At 51.5% G+C, this 19,277-nt stretch overlaps 1 protein-coding gene across 42 annotated transcripts in view; it reads right to left on the bottom strand.

Moving 5' to 3' along the window:
* The window catches only part of EPB41 (erythrocyte membrane protein band 4.1), an 85,696-nt gene that overhangs the window by 39,704 nt on the left and 26,715 nt on the right, over positions 1–19,277 (bottom strand). For 23 of the 42 annotated variants that reach the window (XM_050715131.1, XM_050715133.1, XM_050715126.1 and 20 more), the window contains 3 exons: positions 8,322–8,772; positions 5,642–5,872; positions 3,205–3,309 (listed from right to left, as the gene is read on the bottom strand). In XM_050715131.1, the coding sequence (XP_050571088.1) occupies positions 3,205–3,309; positions 5,642–5,872; positions 8,322–8,765 (780 nt within the window). In that variant the 5' untranslated portion in view covers positions 8,766–8,772. Of the gene's footprint in view, positions 1–3,204; positions 3,310–5,641; positions 5,873–8,321; positions 8,773–16,830; positions 16,882–19,277 lie in introns of those variants that run through there. The other 19 variants (XR_004781516.2, XM_050715139.1, XM_050715135.1 and 16 more) reach the window with 2 other exon arrangements.

The raw sequence follows: 19,277 nt of genomic DNA, 5'->3' as shown, positions 1-19,277 counted from the left end.
ACAGCAAACTGCAACTTGCTAAAAATACAGCAAGGCGACAACGTTTGACATAAACGCAGCCATGGAAACTGAAGATATACAGCATTTTCTGAAACTTTTACTCCAGTCTGCGGTCCCTGTGCATATTTCCAATCCCTCACGTACAAAGTACTCGTAGGAGAGGAACAAGGATCTGGAGTCCAATTTGAAGCTGTCCTCTCCATCGAGGTGACCCTATTAATTCAGAGGCTCAGCACACACAGCTGATGAGCATCCCACACCACACGGATGCTCTTTACAGAAAAGGATTTAAATGAAGGAATTTATGGTGGCTCCTGACAACAAAGCAACAGCATCCAAGGGAACTCTGCCCAGCATATTCTGCCCTGTCAGATCCTACTTTTACAAATATCGCAGCATAAAAGGCAGCAAGCACATACCAGCGGGCATGGTCTCAGCCACATCCAGCCAAGAGGGGCACTTGTGCAACACATTTTTTCTCAAAGACCTTTAAAACCAGACAAATTGGACATACGCCTTCATTTTGGGCACCCTATCCACATACTTGCCCTACTCAGAACAAGGGTCGCCAAGACTTTCTATTATTAGCTACGTTCTTTAACAACCTAGCTGCTGAAACAGGAGTGAAAACATCCAGTAGCTGGGGAGCATGACATAAACTTAGTCTCTTTTAAGTATGACTCAAGTTTCTAGTAATTATCTCAGCTACAAATTTAGAAATGCATCCTTTTTTCCCCCCTCTGTAATTTGGGCGTCTGTGGGATGCTGGTGCAACATAAGCCTCAGAAAACCACTCCTGTTTTTGCCAGCACGGTCAGAGCAACTCCTGGCACGCCGAGGCTGAGCCTGTCCTTTGCAGAGGCCACAATTTGCCCCCAAGAGGGGCTGGAACGATGCTCTCAGCCCTCCTGGAGAGGCTACAGGCAACCATCATGGTCATTTTTGTGAGGTCTGAACAGGATTTGGACATCCAGGTCTCCTGAGGTGAAAGAACTGACTCACTGAATCCTCCCAGCTAATCTTTCCTGACTAGAAGGACATTCAGCTTGATGGCAGGGAGACAGCGATACTTAGACATAATCTTATCATTTTATGTGCTTGCTCCTCTAACCTATAAAACCAGTGATAGGAAATCCATCTGAAAGGCAGACGTATCAGGCCCGCTTGCTTTCCAGTCACAGCCGCTCTTTTAAGCAGAGCCTCTCGATGCACTTACTGGTACCACGACTGCTTCAGCGCCAAGCAGCTGCTCTTTCCACTTTCACCCTCTGTAATTCCTGCTTGGATTGCCTGTCCGCAGGAAGGTTTATTGCCTCAGTAAGGGAAAACCTGCACACAACCTCTACCTGCCCATGAGCATAGACGTGCATCTCCCTGCCTGCTCAGCGCAGCTGCAGAAGCTCCTCTGTTGACTTCCTATCACGATCATTTCTACCAGCCACTCGGTAATTCAATGTCAGGGTTTTGAAGTTACAGAGAGAGATGGAGCTTGAGGTTTTCAAGTTCAATGACGTGTAACCAGAAAGATTAAAAAAAGGAAAAAAAAAACAATAGAAAACCCCACAGTGTTTTCCCCCATCACAACAAAACAGTCTCCAGGCGAGCAGCTTACTCTGCACTGGAGCTAACCCCATGCACAGCTCTTTTCCTTCCTCCTCTCCTGGCTCTGACACACAAACCTGACAGAACTATCTGTTTTCAGTCTCTACGGTTAAAAAGCTGCACGGCCTCTCAGCTCACGTCAAGCTGGGGCAAAGGAAGTGCACGTGTCTGCCTTCAGAAGAATCGCGGCGCTCCTGCAAGCGATCGGAGCAAGCGATCGGCGGCACACGGCTCCGGGAGATGCGGCAGCACGCTGCCCCAAGCACAAACAGGACAAATCGAGCCGTGTTTTGCCTGAATTAAAAATCCATACTTTCAATTATTGAGCCTTTTAAAGACTAATATATATTGCAGCCACTGTAACCTTGCCCATAAGTGAAGCTATAGGTGAATTGTCAGAGTGTGGACCAACACAGCTGGTCTAGAGGAGATGAAGGTGGCCCCTTGTTTTCAATTTCGCACACTTTTGGCTAGCTTCATTAAACAGAGCTTGAGTAATTGCTCGAGTTAAAGCATAACCAGGGGTTTAAAAGATAAGACACTGCTCAGGTCTAACCAAACAAAGCCCTTAAACTAAAACCCTATGAGTAAGAGTTTTGGTATGAAGAGCTGCACATGTTCTGCTTTTGCAGGGCAATGCCTCGGTTCAGAACCAAACCCTACAAACGCTGACACCAGTGCCAGGGCAGCCAGCTGGCACTCAGCACTCCACCTGCCATGCTCTCCCTTTTCAAGGGCAAAATAGTCATAGAAAAGCGATGTACACTTTGCTGCTGAAACTCACCACTGCCCTTACATTCGTGTTTTCCAGTTGAGAATCTTCTATACAAAACAAAACAAAAAAGAACAACCCAAGCCCCAAATCTCAGCCCAGAAGTCCTCCGAGTGCCTGCCTTTGGCTGGCACGCAGGCAGCAGAAGCTGAATCCATGTTGGGAGCCAGCAGCTGCTACGAGCTCACTCGCTGCACATTTTAAGCCTTGATTCACTCCCACTCCCCTGCCTGCGTTCCCATTATAAAGGTGCTAAAGCTACCAGTGCAGTGCAGTATTACCACCCAGAGAATCCCCCAAACCAGTCATTATTAAGAATGGCAACATTTGCTGGCGCTGTACTGGAGGACGAGGCCACCCAGGGTAAAATAAATCCAGAATGAATTTCAAGTCCCGGATTTGTTACCGAAGCAGGAGGAAGGCAGTTGCAAGTCAGAGAAGGAAGAGAAAGCAAACCCAAAGCCTCTTTGGCGACCACACTCCAAGTCTGCAGAGACTTTAAACGAACACCTAAGGCACGTGCAATGACTGCTCCATGCCCAAACCACCACAGTTTTACTGCTGCTGCCTGCTCAAGCCGCATGCCTTCAGTGAACACAGGCTCCAGGACTCAAGTCCCCCTGCAGCGTGTCAACATTTAGGTCCACCTTCTGCCATCTAAGCAGGGCTAACCTATTCTTAAAGTCCTCTTAGTCCTTTCCTGGGGACGGGATCAAAGTAGTTTGAAGAAGAGCATCAGCAGCTTATGCACCACCTCGTCCATGGAGAAGAGCCTTGCACAGAACTGAATCCACCCAGGTGCAGAAAACCATAAACCAGCAACTTCTTACCCTGGAGGTTGGTGTGTCCCATATGGCCAAACCAAAGTAGTCTTCTTCCAGGAGATTGAGGTGGTCACAGACTTTCTTGAGTAGATCCTGCCCCTTGGCATGTTTCTGCAAATAGACAAAAAGCATTTTATAGCACAGACTGCTTTTTGCCTGCAAAAAGGGAACGTAAAACCACACTGGATGCTACTAAGAAGGGGGAAAAGTCCTGGCTAGCTCAAAATCCCATCTCCTTGCTGCTTCTGGATGCTCTTTTCTGTAAGGCGTTCTCCCTTACAAAATCCAAACTGAGAGGCAATGAGAACTGCAGCAGGTCTCCCTGCTCCCACCAACTTCACGTCCAAAGCCCCCAAAGCCGTGCTTCTCCAACATCCCGATAAACAGAGGATTTGTGTGGTTTTCCCCTCCCAAAGCACACCCATGGCACTGGCACCTCCCAGCCCCAGGCTCTCAGACAATCAGGAGCTGATCAAAGGATGATGAGTGTGAGGGACGAAGCAGCTGCTCCAACCCACCGTGACAGTCCTTATTTTGGGGGCAACCTGGCGAAGCAGGCTCACAGAAGAATCAGCAGCTCAGAACAAAAGACCCTCGTTTCCACCCTCTCCTCAATCCCAGCTGCTGCTGCAACCCAGCTTCCCCAGCTTTGGCTGCTTAGCACACAACTTCTTGCCTCCAGAAACACTCTTTGAGCATTTCTCATCTCCTCTTTTTTCAAAATCCTGCAGAAGTGAAGTGAAGGAGCTGGCCCTAGGAGCAGATACCCTTTTAGTCCAAAGCATGAAGGAAAACGTCCCTGAGGCACAAAACTATGGTAACCACAAGCAGCTAATTCTATTGGAGGCTTTGCTAAAAGGTAAGTGCAGTTCCAGTGACGCAAAATAAGCTTTGCTAATGCATCGCTTGTGCAGGCAGCTCTCCTTTCAGTCGTATTTGCATGGCTACTGATCAAAGCCCACGGCCGTGTTTTCCTGTGGCCCTTCCTTCAGCTGTAAGGCTGTCAGCGCACACGCTGCAGCTCCCCCGTTAACACGCTGCATGCGTGAGCCTGGGAGCTTTCTCGGTGAACTGGCACTTAAAGACATGTAGGAATTAAAAGCCTTCTATGGCTGTCAACGGGAAAGAAGGTTTGAAAGCACCCATTCTTCTCGAATAAAGGCATTTGTGCTGGTCTTTGCCTACACCTTTGCAATTCCTTCCCAATTACATCTTCATAAATTACTTCTCAAAATGCTACAACGGGATTACATCGGCATTAAAGCCAAGGGTACTCGACAAGTCAAGAGCTTCTTGCTGCCACAGCAGCTCCTGCCCATCTGCTCCTCGGTGCCTCGTGGGATGCTCCGGACCCATAGCAGTGCACCAAGGACACCGCATGTGATGTGACAGCACCCAGAACACGGCAGGGCTGGATCAGTGCCGGAGAGGGGCTGCCAAACACTCACAAGACCACGACAAACCAACTGGGGCTGCAGGGCCGAGAGCCACCGCTGCTGCACCAGCCTTTTGGAGAACAATTTGCTTTTTGGGGGCTGAGCCTGATATCCCCAGTAAACATCCCAGGCTTTGGTAGCGCTGGGCGCTGATCCCGCACAGCGACAATAGCCGTGCTGTTACACAAACTGCTGACCTACTTGCCCAGGATCACCCAAGGTAACCGCTTCCACAGGGAGCCCCACGCCCCGATACCCTCCCGCGGCCCGCAGAGCTATCGGGATGGAGAAAAACAAGCTGGAAGCAGGCTCGAGTAGTAAATACCGGATTATTAATATTCTGGGCAAGTGCTTCGATACTGAAATGGGGATTTCTGCGAGCTTTTTATTGCCCTGACAGCAAGACAGCCCTGTGAGAGAATGCACAAAATAAAGCAAAACAAAAGCTCTCAGATGAAGGGTTTTGCGGTGCTGTAAGTCAACATAATGATTTTAAATTGTTTACTGCAAATATATTCAACTCCAAGCTAAATGCAGCCTGTTTTTCTTTACATCCACCTGCAGGAGATATGTTAGCCAGCAGCCTGATAGGCAAAGGTACTCTGAGTGAACAGAAAGCACAAATCAACATGACAACACATTTTATTCAAATGAAAGGGGCAGAAAATATTTAGACAACCCCAACCTAACGCAATAAACTGAACTCTGGGATAAAAATGAGCGAGAAGATGAACAGCAAGTGCAGTAACTTTTTTTAAAACTTCCACCTTTACAAAGCAAAGTACCCTGCAAGTTCCAGAGCTATAAACAAAAAAGGCTCCTAGGCACACAGAGATTTTTACAACACGCTAAATAAGTTATTATAGCTTACAGCAAGATTGTTCTGCAGTAAAGCCTGTCATGTAATTCACTGCCAGCAAATTAGACCCCTATTAAATAGCGCTTGTGGTGGTTTTCAAGGAGAAGGGAGAGGGAAAAGAGAAGAAACAACCCCTGAATGTACTTACATCCACAGCACACTCAAAAATGGTGTCATCCAGCAAGACAACTTTGCAGTACATGTTTCTGTGTCTTTTTACAGCTCTCTGGGCAGCTTTCAAATCCTTGTCGGCTTTGGTCTCTGGAGTCTCCTGTCTGGGCTCCGGCTTGGTGCACTCCTCCTTCGCTTCTCCTCCTTCCTGGCCCTCAAGGTCTCTGCTGTCCAGCTCCTGGTCTTCCCTCCTCTCCTCCTGTGCAGGCTGAAAACCCCAGCACATCCAAGTTCCCAATTAGATGTGTCACACAAAAAGCCATCACAAGAAGCGAGCATCGCACCCCGGAATTAGTTATCTGGCCTAAATGTGTAGCCCAGGACCTGGAGCAGCAGCTTGAGTGGGCAGGGTAACAAGTGCACGGAGTGATGGCAATTTTTAAAGCCCTTCAAGTCATTCTCAACTATTCATTTAATAAAAGACGTAAAAAAAAGAAAGGGCTGATTAGAGAAAATAGGGCAGGTTAGATCATGCAAATCTTCATGGCCTTAATGACTGTGCCTTTTGGATTAGCAAGTGTTTTCTGTCCTAGGCTAGAGACCTCATGCCTTCACTGACAGAAAAGCCAACAGCCATAGGGTACCCCCCTGCTCCCGCTGTCACCCAGAAAGATTTACTGTGCTCCAACACACAGTGCTCAACACGGTAACAGTGGTAACAAGGGATACTGGCACTGACATTTCGTGGCCCTATGAGCTGACCAAACAGTTCACGGCCACCAAAAGGGGAAGGCAGCATTCATACCCCTGACGGCCTCTCCCTTTGCCCACTGAAGCACTTTATGAGCCAGCTGAATTCACTAAACTTGCAGAAACAGACGCAGTTTGGGGACAGAAGGAGGAAGGAAGCTTGTTTTTTTTTTTTTTTTTTTTTTTTTACTGCCATTTCAGCAGGTTAAATGAGTTCATAGCGGGCTTTGACAAGTGCTGGAAGTGGCTCAATGCAGCCGGAGCATGCAGCCATGGCAGAGGAAGGGAGAGCAAAACCCTGTCTTTTCAGCCTGCGGTGAGCTGTTAATTCAGCCCATCGCATCTCATGAAATCACACCCAGGCACAACTGCACACAGCCAGCACCAGCTCCAGTGTTTGAAACCTAAATAATGTCCACAAGCTGCTGACTTCTGTTCCAGCAGGGCCAGGATAATCAGGAGCAGAGAATCAGTCAAAGCTCGTAATGCCTGCTGGTCAGCATTTATCAAACAGGCAGAACCTCACAAATGCTTTCACGGCAGAAATATCTGCCGAGTGTCACAGTTCAAAAAGCCACTAACGTCAATCTAAAATAAGAACTAACAAAAACAAGTGCTTCATCTGAAACAGACGGCGCTTGCTGAAGGAAGGTGGTGGGTTTTCTCTCTGTGCACGCTCACTTGTGCATAGAGCAAGCAAATCAAAGTTAAACAGAGAAAGAAATCATGCATCTCCTCTTGAAGAGGCCCCTTCAGGGCTGAAATTGCACGAAAATTTCCAGCTCCCCACCATGTCCCAACTCTGACAGGTAGAAAGCACTAGCAAAGATCAGCCTGTATTTTTCAAAGACTCAGACATGAGGGAAAACAGACACATGTTACCTACTACCTTCTCTACGACTTTGCAGTTTTAAGGCAGTGGATTTACAATTATTGCCTACAGTTGACAACACTCTGACTTGTACAGTATTCCTCAGAAAGTCAGTAAAAACCTAGAGTTTGCAGTTCAAATCTAACACCCCACTGGAGATCATTCAAAACCTTAGGGCAGCAAGGAAAATAATGCAGATTTTACCATAAACTAGCTGTCACTCCATGACTCCAGCAATACACACAGGTTGGCTGGGTTTTAGGAAATCCCCGTCTCACAAGAAGTAGCAATCACCTTCTCTAGCTCCATGCAGCCACACTAGTGATGGCAGGGCTGCAGCTAACCAAGATGCCCACCAAGGAGTAAGAGAGGCCAGCCAAATCAATAACCAGAGGCCCCCAAATCAATAACCAGCTGCTGCTTTGGGAATGTCTCACCACGGGTGTCTCTGCCTCACTTTCTACCAGGCTTTAAAAACTTTAAATCTTGCATGAAAAACAACCCTGGCTTTAAAGAGCAGAAATCAGAAAGCTACTAAGAGCTGGGCTCAGCACACGTGCTATGCAAAAATCCCTGTCTACATGATGCATAAGCAGAAAATATTTGTATTTGGCAGGCTCAGCAACAGCCCAGACTGAGCAGATGACCAAGTCCTGAAATGCCCCGCTTACACTCCTCGAAGCTCACGAAACCCTTCCCCGGGTTCACTTTCTCTTGCATTCCCCACCTCACAACACTGACCTGCCTTCTGTACACACCAAGCACATCCAAATGAGAAACGGTTCTGTTGTGAATAACAAACTCAAATCCAAGTTCTTGGGGGAATTTCCATGCTCAGCAGGGTAAAGAGTCAGTACGGGGTACTTTAATGTATGCTTTGAAGTGCTGTTACAATTTCAGGAATAGGAATTTTGCAGTATGGTCTGATGCAGGAGCACGCTATGCAGCACAAGGAGATGACGAGCCCTTTCAGCATCTCATGGGATTTTCTAATCTAGCTTACTATCAGAGGATAAGATTTTTTTTATGTTTTTGTCTAAAAAGACACATTCGCGAGAACAGAAGGAAGCACGCCACACCAAGCAGGGTGTTTTACCTGTGTTTCTGCACTGCTTAAGGAATGGAGATCGAGCGATGGATCGGTTTTCAGCTCAGGCTCAGGAGCTGCAATCGGGGCCTTCACCAGGATCTCTTCATCAGGGCTGGCTCCTAACCCCGCGTCTTTCTGGTCACCTCCTCCCTCTTTGGGCGCATCGGGGTCTTTGTCCTCTTCGGACACCTGAGACTTGGGCCTCCTGAGAAACGAGGAGAAGAGGCGGGAGAGGCCGCGGCCCTCGGCGGCACGGCGCTCCTTCTTGCCCGGCTCCTCCTGCGTATCGCCGCCGGAGGCCTTCTGCTTCTGCCCCTCGGCGGTCTGCTGCGCCCCTTCCTCCGGAGAGGCCTCTCCCTTCGGTGTTTCAGCAGCTCCTTCCTCCTCCTCCTTCGCTTGCTGCTGCTCCGAACTCTCGGCGTCTGCTGCTGGGCTCTTCTCTGTTGTCATGATGGCGCTGTGGGAGAGGCACCAAAGGTGTCAAGCAGCAGCGACATTGGAGCGGGCATAAAGCCAGTCAGATCGAGCAGCACACATGGACACACCACGCTCCCCAGTCACACCACCCTGTCCTGCCGACCCCAGCCCTAAGCAATTAGGAATAAGCAAATCCCTCATTCTGCTAAGGTTTGCTTTGACAGAAACATCTCCACCACACACAGCGGGTGCCCACACATCTTCCACCCTTTGGCTGTCCCGAGGCCCTCTCCCACTCCAGTTCCATCACCCCATTGCAGCACCACCTGTGGGAGCGGAGCAGATGAGGACACGCATGAGACCCCACAATTTTCCTCCTACCAAGCCCTGCAAAAATCCCACACAGCCCATAGGTGCTTGCAGGGTTACAGCATCCTTCTCCACAACTGCAACAGGAAGGGAAAAGCCGCTACTCAAGACAAACCCCACACAGCCAAGAAGAGTCATTATTAGGTCAAAAATCCTAGAATCATTAAGATTGGAAAAGCTCTCCAAGATCAGCTGGTCCAACCGTCCCCCTACCACCACCATCACCCACTAACCATGTCCCCAAGCACCGCGTCCAACCTTTCCTTGAACACCCCCAGGGACGGTGACTCCACCACCTCCCTGGGCAACCCGTCCCAACGCCTGACCGCTCTTTCTGAGAAGAAATGTCTCGTCATTTCCAACCTGAACCTCCCCTGGCGCAACTTCAGGCCATTCCCTCTAGTCCTATCACTAGTTATCTGTGAGAAGAGGCCGACCCCCAGCTCCCCACACCTCTCTTTCAGGCAGCTGCAGAGAGCAATGAGGTCTGCCCTGAGCCTCCTCTTCTCCAGACCAAACACCCCCAGTTCCCTCAGCCGCTCCTCACAGGACTTGTGCTCCAGGCCCTTCACCAGCTTCGTAGCCCTTCTCAACCAATGTAAGCCGTTGCTCTCTTCCCAACGTCCCTAAAACAGGCTGCAGAACCTCACAAGGAACCAAGAAGAGGGACACAAAACAGGGAAAAGGCTCTGCTCAGAACCGCTGCCCCGCTGCAGCTCCGCTGGTCTACATGGGACAGATCTGGCGAAGCCAAGCAGGCTTTGGGATTCACAAGACCTTTGCGCTGCACCGTCAAGCATCTGAAAAATTTAAGATTAAAAGGCTTCCAAACAATCCCCATAATGGAGAGCAGATTTCTTCAGAGGCCGCGTTGTTAAGCTGATGCAATGTTTATTTCAACTTTAGCCTGGGCTGTTGACACAAAAAATGGAAATCACATGAGAGGAGTATCTATTTAAGGTATAAAGAGGACCCAAAATAATCATGCTTTAGAGGGGATAGAACTAATCTTTGCGCGTTGCATCACATGTATCTGCAGCAATAAATTGCCACTACTTACGCAGAGCAAATAGCATATACTCCAATATGCCTCCCAATCCCCCAGCCCAGCCCTCAGCGCACAAACATTTGCTCAAAACACGCACTTAAGAAACATTTTGAGATGTCACCCTCCTACATAATTATTGCATTCAACAATTTTAAATTAATTCATACTAATTGCCAAAATAACCGGAGCGCTTAGAAGAAAAAACCTTCTCAGCTTTCCGAAGCACTCTTCCCCTGCATTTAACGCAAAAGCTTAATACTATTTCTAAAGCTGTAGTTTATAAAAAAAAAGCAGCATTAGGGACCTGCTCTGGCTGTGCTTCTCCAGACATGTAAATTCCCTGAGTTTAGCAGGGATTCTTTTTTTGTAAGGAGGACCTTTGGAAGGCCTGCTGAGGCCCAAGAGGCGGCAGTGATGGATCTGTGCACCCAGCAGCGTGGTTTGGAGCCACGTCAGATTTGGAGCAGGGGCTCTGAGATCTCCGAAGCCCCTTCCCCTGGGCCTGCCACACCAGCCAGCTTTGGGGATGAGCCGCAGGGCCATCCCCAGCCTGCTTTCCTGCAGGTTTCCTGCAGTTTCTCAGCGCCAAACCCTACGCATGATCTTCCCCTCGGTGAGCTTTCCTGGGAGAAAGGAGATTTTTTCCAAGCCCAGAGAGGTGGAAGGCACTGAAGCAGCAGCTTTCTACACGCAGGGAGAAAATGGCACGAGAGGAGCCAGCCTGCACGTGGCCCCAGTTGAGCACATCGCGTGCACCTGATGCACCAGGGATGCTGCACGGGAAAAGGTGCTGCCAAACCCCAGGCATGCCACGGCTCTGAGCTGAACGAAGACACAGATCTGTGGAAAGCCACACTTCAGCACTTCTCATACTCCAGCGCTTTGCACCGTGGAAAACGGCAGCATGGTGTAGCAAGAGCCCAGGCAGGTAATTCTCCAAAACGCTGTGACGTTATGTCACCCTTCGCGGAAGTCTTGCAGGAGTTTGTTTTTGCAAGATTATCACAGAACAGGCTCTCCGAGAAAGCTGTGAAATCCAAATCAAACGAAATGCTACGGCAGACACAGCATCCAGCCGGCTCCCACCGCCGCCCTCAGAGCGGCTGCGTCACGCTTGCTGCTCGCTGCCTGGGAAGGCAAAGCCCTGCAGCAGTGGGCTGCCTCGTCCCCTAGGGGAAACGGTGAAGACTAACCCAGAAACATTGGCGAGAAGGGAAAGCAATTTCATCCAAATCGCACACGAGACACGAAGGCCTTCATGCAGCTCTCAGTGCCATAGGATACCTGGCAAGCACGCTGCTCACCGCCAGCTCAGCGATACCCTGCAGAGTCACACTGCCATCACAGCACCAGGAATTCAATTCACACCCTCAACAGCCCTCCAAAAACGACTGGGTAGATGTCACAAGGCAGTGCAAGGGATAATAGGCTATGTTTGTCACCCTGAGCCCATGGGACAACACACACACTTACCATGGCCAATGGAGAGGGCAAAGCTCCTGCGGCACCAGCACACATGGGTAGGGACAGCCATGTTACTGCCCCAGCACAAGCATGCAATAAATGGTGAGCTCTCTTGTGCACCAGCTGCCCAAACAGCCTGCTTTGTAGTTACTTGCCACTGTGTTTATTTTGAATAAATGCATTTGTAAGAATCGTTATCCAAACACACACTCGAAGCGCGCTGCTCTCGTAAAAACAAAAAGGCAAAATCTGGAGCGAAGGGAGGGGACCTGGAAGAGCAGGCCTCAGCAACTGCGGCAAACAGAAGGGACAGCCCATAAACAAACACTTCCTCTGGACGTAGTTTTCTCCCTTTAAATACTAACATTCCTGGAACAAGCCTGTTTACTTGCTTGGATTTCAAAGCAGTGACCGCGGTGCATTGTGGACGGCGCTCATCCCGGCGCTGGAAGGTGGGACTCGCTGGGGACCAACAAACATCCCCACGTCTTTCCTCTGTCCCCCAGGAATCGCGTCAGAGCTCAGCTTCCTTCGGCCAAATCCCCTTCCCTGGGCTGGGGATGCAATGACGGGCACGTAGGAGCATTTCCCTTCCCAATAAACATTTTGTGGAGGCAGCGAGCCGCCAGCACCAAGAACTCACCGGGTGCAGCCGAATGTCCTGCGGCATGACCCGAGCGCACTGCCCACTGCTTCTCTCCCTTTGAAGCTTTATGGTCAGAAAGGATTTCTCGAGCTTTCGACCAAAAGAAATGGAATTTGTAAGCAAGGCACATAACCAAGGGGCCGTACCACTTAAGAAACCTATTCCTTCAACCTTTGTAGTACGGAGATGTTCGCTATGTAGCAGGACACCCACAGCAGAGCTGGCCTGAAGAGCCAGGTTCCTGCTCTGCTGCTCTTCTGCTCGCTATTTGGACAAGGCATGCCCACTCAAACCAAAAGCAGGTTTTAAAAATACATTTTCTTCCCTTGCTGTTCCACCAGGCAGTTGTGCAGACCTCGCAGGAGCCCCAGGAGCTCTGCGATACCGGCAGCAGAGGGATCTGGTCCTCCTGCTTATTGCACATCGCCACGCTGCTCACCTGCTGCTCTGCCCTGTCACGTCTGTCACTGCCGAGTTTTGGGGGAGGTTTTTGGGAGAGGACGAGGGTTTGAAGCCAGACAGACTGTAAATAGAGGGGTTGTCACAAGTCTAACGGAGAGAAGGCACTTAATGCTATGGAAATGAGCAAAACACAGCAAAACGTACATGCTGCCTTTGGAGATTTCTGAGTAAATATCGCTTCAGAAAAGCGTTCAAGTGCGCATTTGTATGTAAGCATTCTGATGTTTGAGAACATCCTCCTTCAGACAGGAAGTCTTCAGCAACAGGAAGCAATCTGAAGAAAACGTAATTAAAGGCACTCGGAGCAGGTTTTATGAACCTCCTGTCCCCTGCACAGCAGATCTTCTGGCCCCCAGACACCCTCTGACCTCCCCAGCCTCCGAGCTCACCTCCTTCTTTCTACCCAAGGCCCTGCAGCATCGCTGGAGGGAGCACACGGTGCCTCTGCAAGCTTGCTTTCACCTGCAGAGTCGCTTTTCTCCTTTAAACAAAAAAAACTTGGGGCTTAAAGTGAGTAAAAAGCCTAACTGCTGATCCTGATCCTAATATCTGTGGTTTGAGCCCACGCTAAGCAGTGTTTGGGGAGCAGAGGATATCAGAGCTCAGTTCCAGCCCCACACCGTGCTCTTGCAGACGTCAGAAGAAAACTTCCAGCAGAGCAAAGGCGGTGTTCGGGTCCGTCCCTTCCACGAGCACACTCTCTCATACCTCCCCTTTCTTCCTCTTCCCCTCACCTCCAGCCCTTTTTCTGGCCGAGACAGCTTCTGCATTAGTCACGTAAGAGTTTGCTGTCTCCCAACGACCTGAAACACGTGGGATTGCAAGTGTGGCCTCACGTGTGAGGCTACGGCCAGGGCCAACAACGTAAGGCAGCACAATTCGTAGGCATCTCTCGGGAGGAGAGCTCTCCCTTACAGCACAATTTTAGCTCAGCACAGTCCAGCTGCGGTCTCACAGCTGCTTCAGGTCTTTGTCGCAGGACAGAGAGCACCCTGCACACCTGCTGGAGGCGACTGGCTGACAATTTATCTAACATGCACGTTTTGGAGTTGCTCAACAGATCCCTGTTGAGAAAGCCTTCCAGCCCCAAGGATGCAAAACTACTACTTCGTTCCCAGAAAGCCGTCATTAAGCGACGATGTGTTAGCTCATCATCGTTATGATGCTGCTCGTTTGGGTCCTTCGGTGACAAGTTACAGTGGCTCAGAGAAACAGTAATAGTTAGATACACATCTATCACCGTCCTTACCTGACAGAGCGCTCTAGCCTCCCGCATCTAGGCACATAAATAAGCTACAACACGCTTGCTGTTCCAACCAGGAGTAACACCTAACTTATTCCTGCTCCCAAGCCTAGAAGAAAATAGCTCCCGCCGTAACTGTGACCTAATCCCGGGTGTTTTTGTCTTTCAAAGAGAGAAGAAGAGGGCCTGCCCCCAGGCACACTCCTTTCTCAGAAGGCGAACCGTTTCGCAGCAATGCTGCGCACCAGATAACCATACCCCTGCTGCCTGAGCACGCTGCCTCGACCTTCCTGCCCAGAAACGTGCGGCTCCACCGAACGCTACTGCTCCGGCGAGAATTGGAGACAGTGATAAATTTTCAGCGAGAAATTTCTGCTAAAAATAGACAAAAAAAAATCCAATAGTTGCAGCAACAGCAGGCTTTTTTTTAAGTGCTTTCTTTCCCATTTCTCAATAGGTGGAACTGCACGCTGTGAGACATGGGGCTCAGGGTGAGCACGCGGCTCCCGGGGACCTGGTGCACATGCAGCGAGGCACACACGTGTAAAAGGCGTTTTCAGGTGGGAGACGTGCACTGAAACTGCAGACACCACGAGCAGAACATGTGTTTGAGCAATGCATCCTATACATTATTTTTAATACAATTAAGAAAATGCAGCAGAGGACTTAGTGTGCTTTTTTTTCCCCAAATAAAATAAGAAATTCAGATGCCTCCCAATAAATACCTCTAGAGATTTGAACCAGAACCTCCAAGGAACTGCCACTGAAAGCTATGGGACAAATAGGTCTGGCAAAGCCAAGCAATAAAAAAATGTCTGCAAAATTTGTTTTATCATACTTGATTAGGAGAATAATTAGTACGGGCATTGTACAGAACTGACACGCGTCACCTCCTTGTGCCGATACGCTGGGTGCTAACAAAAGGGATGCCATGGCCCGGCCGGCCCCACTCCCACCCGAGCAGTAGGACGAGGTGCCGCAGGCTCTGGCTCCACAAGCAGGGGAAGAAGGCACGGGCACAATGCAGATGGTCCATTATAACCGCCCGGATTTAATTCTCACCAGCCCAGCCCTCGTAATCTACTGCACGGCAGCAGCACCGTGCCCCTCTTTCATCTTCTGGTGCCGTACAGCTTTCCTATTTAAATGAGGGCAAAAAATAGTAGCTTACCATCTGCTGGAAGCAAATCATTTCTGTCAAGCTGAATAGCGGGCTTACGGAATGACCTGACTAAACGGCGCGTTAGAGGAGTGCATTACAAGCGAGCAGAGCCGCAGCACCGACCCCGGATCCTCAAACACCCTCCGGGATGCTCCAGACCTGGATGTCACACGGGATTCAGAGGACTTATTTATCAGCAAACCCTGAAATTTAGATGAAGACACGTCCTTGAGTAAGGTCAACGGCAATGGGTTTGGCAGGGTATGCCCATTTGGGAGGGGTTAAAACTGACTCGAACTTGGAACAATTGGACCCAAACCAGAGGGACCTGGGAACGGGCACCAGTGTAACGCAAGCATTGCTTCCCATCGTGTAGGAGCAACTCTCGGGGCTCTCCCAGCCCTACACAGATGTCAAAGCAGAACCGACCCCACTGTGCCTCGAGCACGAGGCAGAAACCCCGTGCAGAAACAATTCTGCGAGCCGCCCAGCTGCGTCACAAACCCTACAAAGGAAGCAGCCAGCCCTGCTCGGGGCGGCCGCTGAGCTGAAACCCGGCTCTGCGGCTGCTGCCGGTATCTGCCCGGCCTCGGGGAGGAAGGGAGGGACCTGAGCACCCGTCCCCACCCAAGGCAGCTCCAGCACCCGCCGCCTGCACCCTGCCGATAACGCCAAGGCTGCTGCATCCCATGGGGGGGACCCGGCACGCACGGTACGAGGCTGGCACCAGAAATCTCGGCAAAAAAAAAGCACCGAGGTGCGTGATGGCAGCTGGGTTTAGGATGTCCTTGTTCCCACTTCCACCCCATCCCAGCCAGACTTTGCACCGGAGAAACGGCACGGCAAAGCCGAGGCAGCTCCAAGCATGGCAGCAGCCCTCCTCCTCCTCCTCCAGCAGCACGATACTTCCTAAAGCACCAGTTAAACAGAAATAAGCAATACATCTCAATCGAGCGAATAGAAGGGGTTTTTGCATGCATTATTCATGAGGGTTTTTTTTTCTTCCCTGCCTGAACACAGATGTGTTTACTCACACTGTGCCTCATTTACACTCGAGGTTTAACATAACAGGGCTCGTTTTCCTTCCTTACAGCTTCGAGCACAGGGTAAAAACACGTTCAGCTTGTGTCGTTTTGCCTTTAGTCGTTTCCCAAGTGGGGCTATAATTGGAACCCAAGAGGGACCCGCACGCTGCTCTGACACAGCCCCACGAGTGCCTGGTGTGCACCTGCCCGCAGGCACTGAGCACCAGGGACACGATGGATGCGGCCCCAGCTTAGGCACGCTGGGGACATCAGGGACAGCCCGAGCTGCGGGCATCCTTCTGCAGCACGCTTTGCATCCGTCCGAAGCCTCGCCCTCGTGGAACGCCCAAAATTTATTAAAAGGGAGAATAACTGGTCATGGTAAGAGTAAATAGAAGAAATGTCAAGTACGAAAGCAGGGCTGGCATGTCCTGAGTCACTCTGGGCTCGCCTCCTGCCCAGCCCCGCTAAAGCTACCCGAAAGCGTCCTCGGCACGGGCTTCACGCCACTGCTGTTCCACACCTGCCACGGGGCGTGAAGGTATTTCAGCGAGGCAGCACGACGCGACCCTAAGCTGATTGCGAGACCTCCTCCCCTGTAAAGCAGCCGCTGCTTCTCCTCCTTCCAACACCAACACTGCAAAGAGCCAAGACATTTGGTGCAGAGGCTGCTCCTCACCCCAGCGAGAGCCTGCGGTGCGAGGCATGTCCAGGCTTTCCGGGGCTGCTCAGAGGCAGCACCAGCAGCAGCGGGGCAGCTTTGTTGCTGTTCGGAGCAATCTGGCAGCTCGCAGCAGCACCCAAGCCACCAGGCTTGGTTTATTTCTGAATTTGCCCCGGTGTGTTCACCACAACCACGGAGCAGCGAAGAATTTGCTTCGCTGCGATCGTGAGCAAGCCCCCAACACCGTGAAGCTTGACCTGTGAAGCTTAACGCAGGGATGCTTGGGGGCACGGAGGGGATGCACTGGCCCCGAAGAAGACCTTCGCTCCGGAGCCAGAGGCTGGGGAGCGACCCAGCCCTGGGGACGGGAACGGGACGGCTACAAAAGCTGTGGCAAGCCCCAAGGGAGCGAGTCAGCGCCCAGCGAGATTCACCCGGCTGAGTTTCGCTGGGTGGGTGCACAGCACCGCAGGTACCGTGCTGCTGCAAGAGGCTTTGAGTCAGGCAGCCGCGACCCTTCAGCCTTTCTGAGGTCTTTTTCTTGCAGGGCTCAGCCCCGCACGCAGCAGCACGGGGCAGGAAAACCTCACGAGGGAGGAGAAAGCCGTTCCCATCACACACCCTGAGCGGTGCGCTCCGCACAGCATCGCAGAAAGAACCCCAAACTCTTGCCACTTGAAAACTTCGACGACTGTGGAAGCTTAGCTTTAAAAACACCAAAAAGCTCCTTGGAGTTCCCCAGCAAAACCCAAACAGCTGCAGAAACACAAGCCCCAGGCAGTTCCCCACTGCTGCGGCGCCACAAGCACGGGGCAGCGGGGAACGCAGGAGGGACAGACCCGGAGCAGCGAAGCACCTTTCGGCACCAGGTGGGGGAATTCAGGAGCCAGAAGCTGTCTGTGAAGCCTCGAGGCGTGGATTCGGTTTGATCGAGACAAATTGAGGTTGTCCCCACTCCGAGGGCTGGCGATGGGTTTTGGGGCTGGGGGAGGCAGCGGGACGCCCACCCACCCCGAGGCTGCACCGCGGCGTTGGGATTCACACCGGTACAAAGGAGACGTCGCCACCCAAACCTCCCCGATCCCCAAAAGAAATATAAACGGAAAAAAGGTGCTCCAGAACGTGTCAGGCAATGGGCACCGAGGTGTTTCCATAGCACAAGGACGAGCGAGAGCCCTTGAGGTGCCCGGAGCCTCCCCGATCCCAAAGCCACAACCGGCCCCTTCCACGCACAGCTGGCGCCGCCTGAACCCCCCCGGGAACAGAACCCCCCCGGGAGGGCACGCAGAGCAGTGATGAACTGCATTCGCCCGTGCTCAAGAGCCAATGAGGCACAAATCACAGCGCAGCCCAGTCCTGCCCCTCTCCCCGGAGCCTCTCCTTTCGGCACTCGGTGTGACTGCGGCAGACCCGTGCCGGAGCCTTGGCCTCGCAGCCATCTCCGCCACTGTTTGTTTGTTGTTTTTTTTTTTTCCAGCCAGCAGTGAAATCAGGCAGCTTTCGGTTTTAATCCCCTTAATTAGGGGGTGTGCGGCAGTTTTCATTCCTTAATTACATCCAGTGCCACAGCTGAGGCATGGCGTTTGCAAACAGCCGCTTCCAGCCTCTGAATCGGAGCCGCCGGGTTCCCACGCGGACACGCGGCGCCGCCGGCAGCTCTCCAGGTGCTCAGCCCGGACACCCTCGCTCACGCAGCCCCACGGGCAGCTGTCCTTAAACACTCACCTCTTTTTCGGGCAGGACTGAAGTCCTAAAACAGCACTAAAAAAGCCCCAGCAGCCTGCCCCGAGCAGCACAGCGGGGGTGCAGCCGTTCCAAGTTGGCAGGGAAAAAGCTGCAATTTCAGGCAGCGTCCTCAATATTGGCTCTCGGGATGGAGGGACAACATTTTGGGGTATAACTCCGTTATTTTGGTGCGTTGCCTTTTGGTAGCCGGCCTGTAGGTGCACAACGGTGCTTTCATCGCAGTTGCTCAGCTGCCAGGAATCCCTTTGATGCCCTGGCAGGGCACTTTGTTACCCTGCTCCTGCTGCCGAACCCAAAATAATTATGCCGACACCTTCTGCCTGCCCACGGAGCCATCAGGCCGTTATTCCACGGGGCTCCTGCCTTCGGTCCTGCTTTGAATTACTGCGCCCAACGTGTACCCTGATGCATTAATAGCTCCAGGGACACGGCAGCTGGGCTCCAGCAGGCAGCCTGTCCTACCAGCGATGGGAAATAGCACGCAGGATATTAAATATCACCTGGGGGGCAGGGGGGCGCACTGATTAAAGACACGTGGAGGAGGATAACGGGGTACTGCAGGTGTTTGCCACTGCTGGGGACCCTAGCGAGCATCCCTGCCCCCCTGCGCTTTGCTCGCCTCCGGCACCGGTCAGGCAGCCCGCAGGCGTTGCAGCCGTCGGCACAAACGTGCACCAAGGATGCTTTCTTGAGACTGCAGGAAGGAAAAGGAAGCT

The sequence above is a fragment of the Cygnus atratus genome, chromosome 23 (assembly GCF_013377495.2).
Source record: "Cygnus atratus isolate AKBS03 ecotype Queensland, Australia chromosome 23, CAtr_DNAZoo_HiC_assembly, whole genome shotgun sequence".
NCBI lineage: Eukaryota > Metazoa > Chordata > Aves > Anseriformes > Anatidae > Cygnus > Cygnus atratus.
The sequence above is the reverse complement of the archived record's forward strand: the minus strand, read 5'-3'. Positions and strand labels throughout refer to the sequence as shown.